Source organism: Poecilia reticulata, chromosome 14 (genome assembly GCF_904066995.2).
Source record: "Poecilia reticulata chromosome 14, P_reticulata-male-v2, whole genome shotgun sequence".
NCBI classification, from domain to species: domain Eukaryota; kingdom Metazoa; phylum Chordata; class Actinopteri; order Cyprinodontiformes; family Poeciliidae; genus Poecilia; species Poecilia reticulata.
The window spans coordinates 18,580,124-18,594,650 of NC_088843.1; the positions used below are offsets into that span (position 1 = coordinate 18,580,124).

A 14,527-nucleotide genomic window follows, 5' to 3' on the forward strand; every position below is an offset into this window, starting at 1 on the left:
CCATGTCATCATCGTCCATCTACTTTCTGTCGTCTTCTCTGTGGTTTGAGCCAGTGGCAACATCCGGTTGGTGATCATGTGACTCGTATGATGTGAGAAAAAAAAAACTATTCCTATTGCAGTTTTGTGAAATAAACCAATTTTGATGCTGCCAAAGAAATCTCCACCTCATCCTAGTGCCACAGCTTTTAATCAAAAAAGAAAGTTTTTTTTTTTTTTAATTGTTGTGTTTCCATTAAGCAAATTTCTTTTCAAAATGTCAAATTGTGCAATTATGAAGTCAGTGGAGAAGCAGCTTCTTATAAGTCCAGGTTTTCCTTTCCCATAGATTTATGGACGGATAGACGGATTGTGACCATATCTGTTTTAATTAATCCCAAGGCACCTAAAATGCAAGCGGAAAATGTTTATGACAGTGCAATGTTCAGCTTGTCTGTCCACTCTTGGTGTCATCTGTTTAATTAAAGCTCATTCGTTCCATGAAAGAAACTTGTCACCAGCACTCGTTTTTCAAATTACAATATAATTGCAATAATAGCAGCTGCATTGTTAGGTCTTCCTTTAGCAATGCAGGTATAACCAGTGATGCGGAGTAATATGTTAGAAGTAACATGCTATCAGATTACTTTTCATATAAAATAATCAGTAAAGTAAGGGATTAAAATTGCAAATGATAAATTATGATTTTGTTGCAACATTACTGAAGATAAGGATGAGGTTTGAAAGTGTTTTAGACAAGAATCTAAATTATTTTCATTTTTCTGATGAACCAGCTTCTGCAGCTGTAAAGAAGCTGCTCTTAATACACTGCCTACAAAAGGTACTGAACCAATTTGGACGTTAATACCCTTTTAACAAATTAGTCATGAGCAACAAAAATCAGTTTTTGACCAAAACAAATTAACAAATTCTCCTTTAAAATCAAACAGAAAACAGATTGTACAAAATATTGACATATATTAAAATGTAACTTAAACAACAAGAATATGCAAGTGACTGTGTAAAATATTTACACCCTTTCAAATGGCTGACCTAATTTAACAGAGGTCCAGCCAAATGGTGCTCACGGATCAGCTGAGTGCAGTGACGGTCTCAAGTAAATAGCATTATAAATACACCTGAGTCTGGACACGTCCATTCATGGTTAATCAGTATTCCTGGCTTCGATCACAGCATGAAGACTAAAGAACAGTCCAAGAACACAGACAACACAACTCGGTGCGTGTACAGCAAAACGGAATCAGCATTTCACAATATCAAGTACTTTAAGAACACCTCAGCAGGAACAATCCGCTACATGCATCAGGTGATTGTTTTGTTTCCCTGTCGTCAAAAGACTTATCTGATTGTTGGTGCAGAATCTGGCATCTCACACATGTAAAAGAAAGGTTGATGAAAAATTTTCCTACTCAAGGTTGAGACAAAGGGTTTGAATAATACTGCATTAAAATGTTTTGGTTACTCAACAAATCGTCAGAATAATCAACAGATTACTTGATTACTAAACTAAAAGTGTACAACAGCCAATTTATGGAACTAAAGGCAGTTTAAAATGTTAACTTCCAATCCTATCTTTTTGCATTAAATTAGCTCTCACAGACTCGCTGAGCGATTTTGCATTTATAGGAAGTCTAGAAGAAAACAATTTGGATGCTTCTCAAGTCTATTTATTATAAGATAATTCAGCTAACATCAGTATCAGTGGGGTCACAGCTTCACAAACACCAGAGATCAAAAATTGGCCACAAATCTCTGATTGGTGCTTATTCTTTTGATTTGAAAGTCCTTGTGATGCTTTCATGGCATCAGAAAGTTCTAGCTTAAGAAGAATTATTTCAAAGAAACAGATTTTCCTTTTAATAAAACCACTTTGCTTCTTATTCATGTGAAGCCTCAGTGCAGTTCATGCTATCTACAGGAGACAAAGAAAGAGGTAAAAAATAAAAATAAAACAAAAAAACAGGACACAGGTGACAGTGGAGGGTAAATCAACGTCCTGGGGTTAAGAAAGGATTGTGGGTCAGATGACTTTCCACTTTCAGAGCAACTCCCATCTTCAGCCTCGCGTTTCCCTCAAACGCAACAGGATCAATTCCTCACTTACTTCCACCATGCAAAACCTACAGAGTACATTCTGAATTCGGGTGGATCTATATTCTGCTTTTATGTTATTCATAAAGCAAGCGAGATCACTTTGTCTGCATTTTCCTTACATCACGGTGCATTAGAAGCCCACTGTGTGATTTGGGAATATGGTTTAGAAATCTAATCATTTAGCGCTGTGGAAGGGAGCCTGACGCACCGCTACAATAAATCACCCTGATGGATACACTGTCAGCTGAGAGCAACAGAGACAGACGCTACTGAGAAAATGGCAGCTGTCTGCATTAGCGCTGCACTCAATCTGCACAGAGATGAGAAGCGGCTTTCATTAACCGCCGTGTTTCCTGTGATAACGAAGCCGCAGCACATGAAACCGGGGGTTTCACTCACGGCCGCCCCCGCCTCCCATCGGAGCCCGGCGCGCATCCCTCATCCCGTCCGACACCTGGGTCGCTTGCGCTAAACCGGCAGCTCGGCGGCGACAGAGGGCCTGGCAAACACCGCCAGGCAGCAAAAAAAAAAAAAAAAAAGGAAAACAAAAACACACAGCAACGTTTTCAGAGCGTTTAGTGCCCGGGATTAATCAAATTATAATTTAATCATCTGATCAAACAGCAATTAGCATAATCACTTCTGGGTAAGGCCTGATAGAGCGTAGACTGGAGCGGAATGGAGCTGGGGGGCTAACAGCGCTTTAATGAAACATTCGGCAGAATGTTTGAAAATGTTACACATTCCCGGCTGCGGGAACGGAGCTGGATTAGGAATGCTAATCGAGGGTTTGGCTCTGCCTCTGCGTAATGAACATGTCCAGTAAGGCAGTCAGTGGGGCACGAAATCAGCCCCAGAGTACCCGACTTTTTCTTGCGCATCATCTTCTATGTGTCCGCTGCAATTTTGGAGATGAAAGTGAACGTGTTTTGGCCCAGATGTACCGCAACGGCGCAGAAGTAAAGACAGTTAACTAGGAAAAGAGATCAATCTTGTAAATGAAGAAGGTGAGAACAGTAGATGCATTTCCATTGGACAATGCTGACGTTTCAAAAATAAATTCACTTAAAAGAAATACACCACATTTTGAAAAAAAAATAAAAAAATCCTGTTTTCAATTTAAATAAAAGTTTTGGCACTAGCATGAGGTATTTTTTTTGTTTTTGTTTTGGTTGTATCAAAATTAGTTAAGTTTTGCAAAACAGCAATGATAACATCACATGAGTCACATGATCAACAACCAGATGTTGCCACAGCATGGCGCAAACCACAAAGACGGCAGGAAGTAGTCCCTATCTTACAGAAATGTGCTTAATAATAAACATTTACTAAACGTGTTTGAGGAAATTAATTAATAATCCAGCAACACGTTTTAATCAACTAATCAACATGTTTCCCAGAACTTTACATACTATTCTAAAGATTCAGGTTCAATACAATAAAAGATTTAATAATTTACAGTTGATTGGAAGCTTAGTCCAAGATAACTGGTTTATTAGTGATGTTTGATGGTTTTTCTCCTTCTGCTGGTTAAATTTCCAGACTGTGTAAACTCGTGATCGTATCCTTAGTTCAGCACCCCAACACAAAAGCAGCCAACGTTCTTAGAAGATATGTAAGATTGTTAATACTCTACTACTTATTTTTGGCTATTCAAACTCACGTCAGCATGGCGGAGTGATGCTTAGCACTGCTGATCGCTGCAAGATAGAGTTGTGGTGTAAATCTTTTGCCATTTTTTTCGATACAGTGTTTCCAGCTGGTACCCTGGCCCTCCAGTTCTCCCACCGTCTAAAACAGGCATGGCTCTCAGGTGGATGACAGTAAATGTGTGTGTCTGCAAGGATGTTTGTTTCTGAGTTGCCATAGAAATCTTTTGTGACATTTTTACCCAATCACTGCTGAAAAACCATACCAGGAATTGGGAAGGTAAGAGAAATGGATGGATGCTAAATTCCATTATATACTCATTGTTTTATCGATTGAAAAACTGAAGAAAGCACAATGAATCCTACATGGCTTCGTTTAGGTTAATCACCAAGCTTTATTTCATGATAGGTTCAACTAAAATCTGTCTTTTGTGGGAAAAAGAAAATCAAACAATGAAGGAAAAAGTGACCGGGTCCTTCATTTACAACAACTGCCTGCTTGGTCGCAGCATTGACCTACTGCCCTACTTTATGTAAAAGTCCACAGACATAAATAACACACCTAATTGTTATCCTGTTAAGTCACCTTTCCTTTTAGCGCATGACTGGACCAAGTTGTTTTTGGTGCCACAGCCATGACATTTTCAGAGCAGGCAGAACACCACAGAAAATTTCACAGACATTCAACTAATGAGGCTTGCCATCACGCTGAACTTTAACCTCTCTTTATCCTGAGAGACACACAAGCCAAAATTCAGTGAAAGGAAGCTCTACTGTTTCTGTATGCAAGTTTGTTGTTAACTGTTTGCAAGGATTAGCAAATCGCCTCGTGGGTTGTAGTTAGAACGAGAACTGCAAGCAGTTATCAACGGGTTCCTCGCCTAACCCAGCAAGTCCACAATGCCACGCCCTTCCCTACATATGTCTTGTCAGCCATACTGAGCACCTGTATTAAGCATGACTTGGCTATCAGTTATACACTGAAGATTGTAAAAGTTACTGTATCAAAACTGCAAAACCTCGCCTTCATACCTCTCTTACATGTTAAATTCCTCTATTGGCCCTTTTCCAAAAGCACCTAGCAGCACGGCTAGACTCAACTCGACTCTACACATCGGTGCCAGCTTAGTGACTTTGTTGCTATATTTAGCTACTTTTTTTTTTTTTCAAAAAGGCAGCTACAGATAAATCTAGCAACTTTTTTCCATGTTATTTGAGATTTTGGCAACAGCACATGAAAGAACAAATCGTACATCGGCAGTGAGAGCTGCACTGAGACCCTCCCAGCCCGACAGCTGCAGGTGGTCAGTCTGACAGCAGCCTCATTGTGCAGCAAACCCAGCCTGCAGTCAGGGCAGAGAGGAGATCAACTCCATTCCATGTATGTGCAAAGCTACTGCTGATCCCACTCTGATTGACAAAGAATGTAAATATAATCTAAAACTTGTATTTTTATGTTGCCTAATGTTTATTTTTTACTGAAACTGCCACACTAAAATGAATTTATGCTTTTGATTCACGCAGCCTCAGTCATTTATTCACCAAACATATATTTAAAGTATTTTTAATCACGTTTTGTCTTACCGACGTCAATATTTTTTTTTCCTTTTAAAGCCCATGACGAAATATGCAGATTAGTCGATGACATCATCGAGCAACTTTTAGGACAGCCAATAGCAGTAGTAACTACACAGTTTAAATGGTTCTCTGCTATGATTGAGAAACGGTCCTGGGTGGGTTTTTCATTTAGCTGGGTGACTCCAGAGTCTGAAGCATCGTGACGTGATCTGTAACCCACACAAAAACAAAACACAACCCAACAACGGAGGACATGTTGACTATTTGGCTCAGTCTATGGCTTTTTGTCAGACTCACTTGTGACTTTTTACAAATGGCGTATTGGTTTATGGTAAGGGAGTCGCCCTTATGACTACACCTCTAGCCAATCGGTGACCAACAGTCTTTTGATGCGTCTTCAGCCCGACTCTGCACTCTTAGAATGCCAGCAAAGCAGGTTCTGAAAAATGGACCTGGTACCACACAAACATTGCATGTGGGAAAACCTTTATAACTGCACAGAGCTGAGTGAAGTCATGCTGAAGTGGAAAAATGAGCAAGAGAAAGTCATTAAGTGAGAATAATTTTCATCAGCTGTGTCGAGTAATGGCTGAACACTGCCAACCAGAAGGCTAGTTTATGTTTCCATATGGTTCGGAAACTAAGGCGTGTTTTACATTGTGTTTTAAGGCAGGAAATTGTGTTTTAAAGATATATTTGGCAAGCTACAATCAGCAGCTCTGACAAGCAGCAGACTGCAGGCTAGATAGCTGAGCCAAAAGCCCAGTCAATTAATCTGATATTAACTTTTCATGTCTGTGTTATTTGATAAAGATATATTAGGGGTTAGTTCCAGACTTCTGCAAAATTATTTATCAAAATCAAAACACTGCAAATAAATACCTTAAACAACATTAATAAATACCTTAAACAACATTATTGTAACTGCGACAAAATGTTCCATAGTTTTTGCAGAAGGTGGAATGACTGCTAAGACGTTTTGTTTATGTTTTACATTTTGGTGGTTTACCGCAAAATTGGTAAACTGTGGGCAGTTTCGTTAACAAACCTAACCAAGCTTACAGCCTCCTAATATCTGCAATATTTCTCTCTACAACATCTGGAAGCTGTTTTCTAGCCTATTTCACTTCAATTTAGCAAATTTAACCTAATATCTTTCCCATATTTAATTCAAAACACAACACAGTGTTTACACCTCAGCAACAGGAAAAAAAGAGCATCTCTGTTTAAATTAACCCACACTACTAAGGTAAAAAGCGCAACAACCAATGTTCAGTGTAGTTCCTGCAGATGGTGGCCTGCTGCATTTACAATAACACGTACAAAGAATAAGGACTGTGTCACCATCTTGTTTCTGGAAGAAAAAGAAAACAAGCCGATTTGATCCGACTCTTTGAGCTTTAGATGCAAAATAAGATGATCCGTCTCTGCGTGTCCCGTCTTCCCCCCTTTGCCTCCCCCTCTTTTTCTGCCTCACTACACACAATCATCTCCTTAAGCATTCCAGTCTGGGTTAAATGAAACCTTTAACAGTTCAATGTGCATCCATTAACATATGCTTGAGTCTGCTCACAGCCAAGTCGAGGCACACGTACGCACTGCGGAGCCTCAAAGAAACCAAAAAGAATCCTGACCCGACGGCACCAACAAATCCCGAAGTGATTAGTCCGCCGCTCTGTCCACGAAAAGAGTGAGTCACTAATCCTTTCTGATGTCACATCTTCAGCATCTTATTAAAACAAATAAAAATGGTCTTACTTCTTACTGCCACCTAGAGCACCAGCTATGATACTTCTCATGTTTACAGAAGGATTAAAGCCTCTTTAATTTATTCGTCGTCATGAGCAGTCTTAAATAAATCCTCAAAAGTGACTAAGAATGAATCATTGTGTCCAGTTTTAAAATAATAACCTGTTTCACTGTGTTCTTGTATTTAACCAATGGAAATATGACCACCATTTTACTCAGACCGAGCGTTTTGAAGCTTTGCTCCCCGTGGCCTACATTCAGTTGACTGGTGTGCTGATTTTAAAGTGCGACTGAAGAGCTGAGCTCGGCTGTTGTTTGCTGATGTGTGTTGCCGCGACTCTGTCAACCCTTCCTGCCTCTATGCAAAGTGACAGATGTAAACCAAAAGACGTGGGTCTTCAGAGACCCACTTTCTCTCTGGCCCTCGCGTGACCTCTAGACATCCTTGTTTCGACTGGTGATAGTTGTTTAAAACCATAAAATAGAACAGAATACGGTATCTAAGAATAATAAAAAAAACAATTGCTGTGAAATGAACCGTCGAGCGGGGATCATCGTCTGTAGAAAAATGTTTTCTATCAAAGTGGCTGCCCTGGGTTTCTGAAAAATCAAAGTTGCTATCATGTGGTTTCTTAAGAAACCTTACAGAAAAGTTTTCCAAATAATATTGATGAATCATAATTTATGAAACAACCGTGTTTGACACAATCAGCAAAGTTTAAGTTAACTTTGTTTGACTTCAGTAAACATATATTAACTTTTGAGATGTAGGCAATTTCAAATTCAACCAGAAAACATGGAAAACATCCAAGAAAAATTGGGCTCCTGCTTCAAAATATTACAATCGTCTTAGTTTAGCTATTACATGTAAAGCTGCCTGTTACTAAAATATGTAAAAGCCCATTACCGTAAACTTGCTGTAGAGGTAGCTGAACTCAAGTTAGAAGAAAATTACCTTTCCGTCTTTAGCTAGTACAAAAAAATCTGGAAAAGTCAGAACTTCAAAATATTCAAATATTGGAACCAGCCCACAAAAGTTTAGCCAGTGCAACCCTAAAAATCATAATAATAATCTAATATGATTTGATGCACTTTTAGTAGCTTCTGACCAGATATGAGCAAAACTCTGACACATTTCTAACACCAGTGCATCAGCACTGCAGCCATGATTAGATGCTGAGGTGAAATCTAGATACGTGAATCGTTTGTTCTGGTAAAATCTGATAATTTTGATGAAAAACTGGGTTTGTGAATGAACTGCTGTGAGGCTTTTCTTCTGCCGTCCTTCCAGCAGCACATCAATATTATTTCTCAGCACTACCCCCTACCGTTTGGAAGTAGAACTACAGCAAGTCTGCCAAAATAAAAGCTGAAAGTGCATCTTTAGTCCATTTCACCCAAATCAAGCAAATCATGCGAGTATCTCCTGTCAATGTTTTTGAATTATGTCTCTTTCTGTTTTCTTGGTGAATCAAAACTTTTTTTTCCACTTTAATTGAAAAAAATAAACACTTTTTGTATTCTGTAAAGGTCGAGACATTTTCCACGATGAACAGTGTCGAAGAGATTTACCTATTCTTTAATATTGAGAATCTGGAAAATAAACTTTTTGCTTTCTACTAAGATACCAAAAAGCTGAGAATTACACTTTTAAGGCAGAAATTTCATAGAAGTCAGATGTTCACCGATATGGAAAATAACACAAGGTCCTCCTGTGATAAAAGCCTTAGGCTTAACTGCATCTCCTGTGTCGCTTATATCGGATTGCAGGAAATGTATCGATAAACATATTTTATCGTTCACAGAGCACAGATACCCGACCCCAGTAAGATCCTCACTTTCTAAAGTGAACATTAGTCTTGTTCTCCAGGATTAAGAACTGATGGGGAAACAAATTAAACACGAATCTGTCAACATGTCAGAAACACATTCAGTATGGAACGCATAGGGGTGGGCAGTTATCACACCGTTTATCGTGATAAGAATCTGATTTATTGTTGCCTCTATAAATTCCAATTAATGACGTAAAATAAAAGGACAAACTGACAGTATTATCGGAAAGATTTTTTTTTTACCATTTTCTCCACTTGTTTGTTCTACGAGAGCATCAATAAATATCAGAACATTTGAAAATATGATTAAATGTAGTTACTGTATGTGGCTTGATGACATAATAAATCACACTTCTGTAAGTAGTTGACATCCTAAAGAAGCCTATTTCAAACTGGAATGTGTTTGTGGTGCTCTGAAGAATTTACAATGCAGTAATATACATATACAGTTACCTAAAAAAAAAAAAAAAAGCAATCGGCTTTTTATAATAATTTTTATCATTATCACAATAGCACCACAAAAAAATCACAACAAAATCCTAAGTCTGTACCATCCAACCATAGTAACACATCATTTGACCAATCACTGTGATCAATAGGTTCCTTGAAGCCAATCTAAGAACACAGAAGGCCATTTCTCAGATATTTTTATTCCAACCTCGTCTCCTGTCTCTGGGTTTCACTGACTCTGATGTTCCCTGTTTCTATCGGGAGCAGTCTATCTACTGATGACAGACAACTCGGATGCATTTTCCTAACATGAACGATCCAATAAATAGTTCACTTTGCAGAGACTGTCACTAAACCCAAGTGCAGTGAAACAACAACAACCTAAATTCAACTTTATTACATGATGAACTTATAATAAAAGATCTAATCTCGTAATGTGTCTCTCAGTTCCACACAGAAAGGTAAATTTGGACACAAATGTATTCAAAAGCCAACAGAGGATCTCCACCGTATGTTTACAGAGCTTATTAGGGTCTGGTGGAGCATCTGCTTCAGTCCGGCATGGCCGGGCAAAACCCCCCCTCCCCAAAAAAAACAACATTATGCCACTTCCTCCATTCTGTCCCCTAATAACCAGAATATTTTGTTCCTATTACATTTATGGTTTTAATAGGCGCTTTTGCGAGAGCACTTCAAAGGCTCGAGCGGCGCTGAAGTGAACTCCACAGCAGCTTTCACTCTCTGCAGCAGTGGATTGTTTATATGCGCTGGAGATGAGCTTGCAAATGTGTCCTCAAATTGGCAAATAGCAATTCGGAGCTAAACGGGGAAGAGGCGATGTGGAGGGCGAGGAGGGGATACGTGTGACGGGCTCACAAATGCTCATTGCAGAGTTAGATGTTTTTTTTTCCTTCTTCCTTCATGAAAAGGCATAACAAAATATAAACAAATCAATGCGATCATTGAAGCAAATCAGACCAAGTAGTGAAAGGTAATCATCGTGTAATTGCAAGGAAGGAGTAAAAGGGCTGTAATATAGTGGAAAGCGTTGCTCGGGTCACCTGAACGGAGTGCAGCGTTTTTCTCCTGCCCAAAGCCCACACTGCAGCAGCACTCATTACCTGGGTCTCCATAGAGACAACCTCAGCAGCCGGCACTGGACCGGAGCTCTAAAAGCTTTCATTTCATAGAGCTGCAGCTCTCAGTCCAGAAGAGGTGCAAAATAATAATAATAAAAAAAGGAAGAAAAAAAAAAACATTCTGATGGAGGCTGCTCACCAGCCCCTTAATCTCTGCAGGCCTATTCAAGCACAACAAACAGGCGGCAGAAACAAAGCTATCAGAGATCAGCAGTCACAGCTTCTTATTGCGAATGAAAGAAAAGGAGTGAAAATACAAAGGGAGGCTTGTTTATGGTGCATCTGGGTGTTTCATTATTAAAAAAAAAAAAAAAGCTGCGTTTAATTCTTCGACTCGACACAGAAGGTCTGCGTCAAACAGAGCAAGGTTTATATAACATTTATCTATATAACATTTATCACTATTGCACGACTGGCTGTGTCTGCCGTTCAAAGTTTTCCTCTAGGTGTCTGTAGCAGCAGCCATTTTGCAACACTGTTGCCTGGACCAAAGAGACTGAAAAAGCCATTCACCAGCAAAGCAAACAGAGGGATTTTTTTTTTTAAGCTCGGTACAGAGAGACAGTCCTGCAGCAACCAGCGGCGTCCTCTTTTGTTTCCAGAATCTGTTTCCAGAAAATCATGTTTGATTTTTTTTTTTTTTCCCTAAGTCTACCCCTGCAAATAAATAACGTCTGTCTTCGCTGAGCCCTTAGCATGGCCACAAAATGGTTTGCCTGTCATGTTTGCTTGACGCATCGTCCTCTGATCTCAGTCCACACTCCGGCCACTTTTAAGCCCTTTCTTTCAATTTTTTCTCCCAGAAGAGCTTTTAAACATCCTTCTTTTCTGTTTAACTGATATCTGCCCCCCAACACACGCACATCCCACCCACTACACCACTGCCCCCCCCTTCACAGCCTCCGCCTTTCCTCAATTCTTGTATTCGCCGTAACAATCATAATAAAAAGTAACCCTTATTCCAAAGTGAGCAGAAAGCTTCTTATCCAGCCAGTCTTTCGAGGACTTTGCTGTGCTCAAAAACGATACATGGATTCATTTAATTAGATATGCACTTAGGCAAGGGTTATAAAAGGGTTTGTCTTATTTTTTTTTCTTTCCCCCCCAATTCAAAATGACTCCACGTCTGTGCTTCTAATATGGCGGGTGCAATGCCGGAAAAAAAAAAAAAAGAAAAAGAAAGCGCAGACAACCTATGTATTCGTAATTCTTAAGCTACACACTGGATGTTGCAAGAAAAACAAACAATAAAAAACAAACATGGAAACATGCAATCCCATGTTACAGCAATTTATTAACAACCTAAAACAATAAAAATGCATGCATGTATTTTTATAATGCATGTAAATAGATCACATTTCCACCAAAATACTTGCTTGTTTCCAGACTCAATTTATCATGTTGAATTCAAACAATTATTATTGTTCTAATTATAAGGGGGGCTGAGGGGCACAACTGATTTGTCTGAAATAAATTAGAAATGCAGCTTCAAGATTTAAACAATTTGCTGATTGCACCAAGAAAGCACTGAAGTATATTGAGGAAAAAATTGTTTGCCAATTAATATCCCTTCATGAGGCAGGTTTTATAAACAGAAATTGATTATTTGCTGTTGATTTGCAAACAAATGCAGGAAAAGCCACACAGACTGAGGCCCTGTGCATGTTTAGCATGGGGACTAAATAATCGCACTCAGAAGCTGCTAATAATGAAGCTAAATAATTGTTAAATGTCATTCAAGCCTTAAAGTTAAGGTTTAATTGAGGAATTGAAACAATATTTTTGGAAATACATAATGTTGCTTCTGCAGCACAGGCTGCACCTATCACCAGCCTACATTTCTTTTTTTCTTTTTTTTGCTCCCCTCTCCTCTCTTTCTGCTTCACTTCTCCCTTCATAAAGGGTTATTTGTAAATGTTGAACCTGCAGAAATGCTGGAACAATTTTACACTTGAGCTCCATGAGGGCTCCTGCGGACTGAACTGTCAGTCCACCCCTCTGAGCCCCCCACACGTACAGAGCCCATAGCCTGTGACAGGACATAGCAACAGCCTGTTCCTCATCCGTTTGATTATAAAGCACCACTAAAGAAAAAAAAAAAAAAGGAAATAATCGAATTTTCTCCGCAGACCTGCACCGGCACCGTGCAGAACCGCAGCCTGACGCTGTGATAATTAGGCTAAACTTGAAGTTCCGACGTGCGCATAAGCATCACTCACCATTCAAGATGCACTGGGAAAAGATAAGAGCCAATATCCACATGCCCCGCTCCGTTCAATATCCAATCTTAATGCTTTTTCTTCTTCTCTCCACGCACTCTTTCTTGTTGTTTCTCCGTTTTTTTTTAATTTTTATTATTATTATAATTATTATTATTATCCCTTCAACAAGTCAGTTGCAATGAAAGAAAGCGGAGCTTGCAAATCTCTTTCCCTCTCCCTTCTCTCTCTGTCTCTCTCTCTCTTTCTCTCTCTCTCTCCCTCAATCCTGCACGTTGAGAAAAAGAAGAAGAAGAAGATGAAGAGGAGGAGGTTAGAGCTTCTTCCTGCTGGTGATTGTCTCCTGGTACAGCCGCAGATATTGTATAAGATCCACAACTGTAGCGTCTCTTCTGCTTCTCCCCCCCTCCACACCCTACGCCGCCGTTTGGACTTGACCGCACCGCTCCGGGCCTCAGAGCAGCCGTCCGCCCGTGTCGGAGCGCTGCTCTGCGGGGAACATGAGCGAGCTCGGCTCGGTGCGCTCCGGTCCAGGTGAGCAGTGCCGACACCTCCGCTGCTGCTGCCGCTGAGTCAGAGGCTGGAGACGCATAGGACAAAGTACCTTCTTTTTTTTTCTTTTTTTTTTTTTGCGCTCACCCAACTACAAGAACAATAAAAACAAACCAAAAAAAAGCCTTTTAAAAATAAGGAAAATAAATAATATGAGATTTAAAAATAAAAATTAGAAGCGTGAAGCCAGATGTGTCATCCCAGCCGTTAGAGGGGAAAAGTTGGATAGAAGAAGAAGAAGAAAAAAAATCAAGAGGATGGAGTTGATTGTTAGCTGCGCTGGAAACTCCTTCTCTCTTCTTCGCCGCCTCTCTCCGTCCGCGGAGCAACAAGCACACGCATCTTCCACGCACACACTGCGCACTGCTGTGGTTCCCTGCGCTCAGAACCTGCCCTGCCTCAGAGCGCGCTGGAATAAACCCGCGCCTCCTTCTCCGCAGACGCTTTTGTCCCTCTCCATTGCCTTAAAGGTGCAGGGGTGGGGGGGAGGGGGGGAGCGCAGCTGAGCCTCTGAAGGAGCGTTAGAAAGCAAGAAAAAAAAATCTATTTTTCTTTTTTTTTTTCCCTATATCACAGAGATGACGGATCAAGGTGCCCCACTCAGAGGCAGGGCTGCTTTAATAGGTGAGAGAGATCTAGCAATTCAGGACATCCTTCTGGTTTTTTTTTTTTCTTTTTTTGCTGGCACTGCTAGTGTGTAGGGCTGGAGGAAGGAGGAAGGGGGGTAGTGATGTAGCCTACACCTGACTTGATGCTATGGAAGCATTTAGGAGAGAGAACAAAAAAAACCAAAAAAACACACATGCTAAATTACCGTAATTGGGGAGAGATCTAAATCCTGACTTTAAAATAAATGTGTTGTTTGGATAATTTATGACTCCCTGGGGCGGTTTTGGGGGGTGGGTGTGTATGTGGAGGGGGGCCGGGGGATCCTTCCAGCTGTAACCCCCTTGCATTCAATAATTGACCTTGACAAATATGAGTAGCAATCCCCCCCTCTGCAGCAGGGGGCATCAAACAGCAGCCATGTCAGACCCACTCCATGACTTCTGGTCCATTCCAGCTGCACATGAGGACTGGGGGGGATATGAGAGGGGATTCACACGCACACTAAATGCCTAAACTGCGAGGTAAATGTTGATTATTTGAAATAATTAGAGGTGACCTCCACATTAACATATCACAGCTAGTAATGAGCAGGTGGCTCTTTGGGAAATAGACTGGTGTGATGTACAAAGGCAACTTCCTGGCAATTAATATTTTCC

General features: G+C 40.2%; 1 protein-coding gene across 3 annotated transcripts in view; it reads right to left on the reverse strand.

The window, feature by feature from the left end:
* dscama (Down syndrome cell adhesion molecule a) overlaps nucleotides 1-14,116 on the reverse strand; it is a 101,020-nt gene extending 86,904 nt beyond the window's left edge. Inside the window, exon 1 of one of the 3 annotated variants that reach the window (XM_008428267.3) lies at nucleotides 12,711-13,662. In XM_008428267.3, coding sequence (XP_008426489.1) covers nucleotides 12,711-12,753 — 43 coding nt within the window. In that variant the 5' untranslated portion in view covers nucleotides 12,754-13,662. Of the gene's footprint in view, nucleotides 1-12,710 lie in introns of all 3 variants that reach the window. The other 2 variants (XM_008428268.3, XM_081615952.1) reach the window with 2 other exon arrangements.
* Between the last annotated feature and the right edge of the window lie 411 nt (nucleotides 14,117-14,527).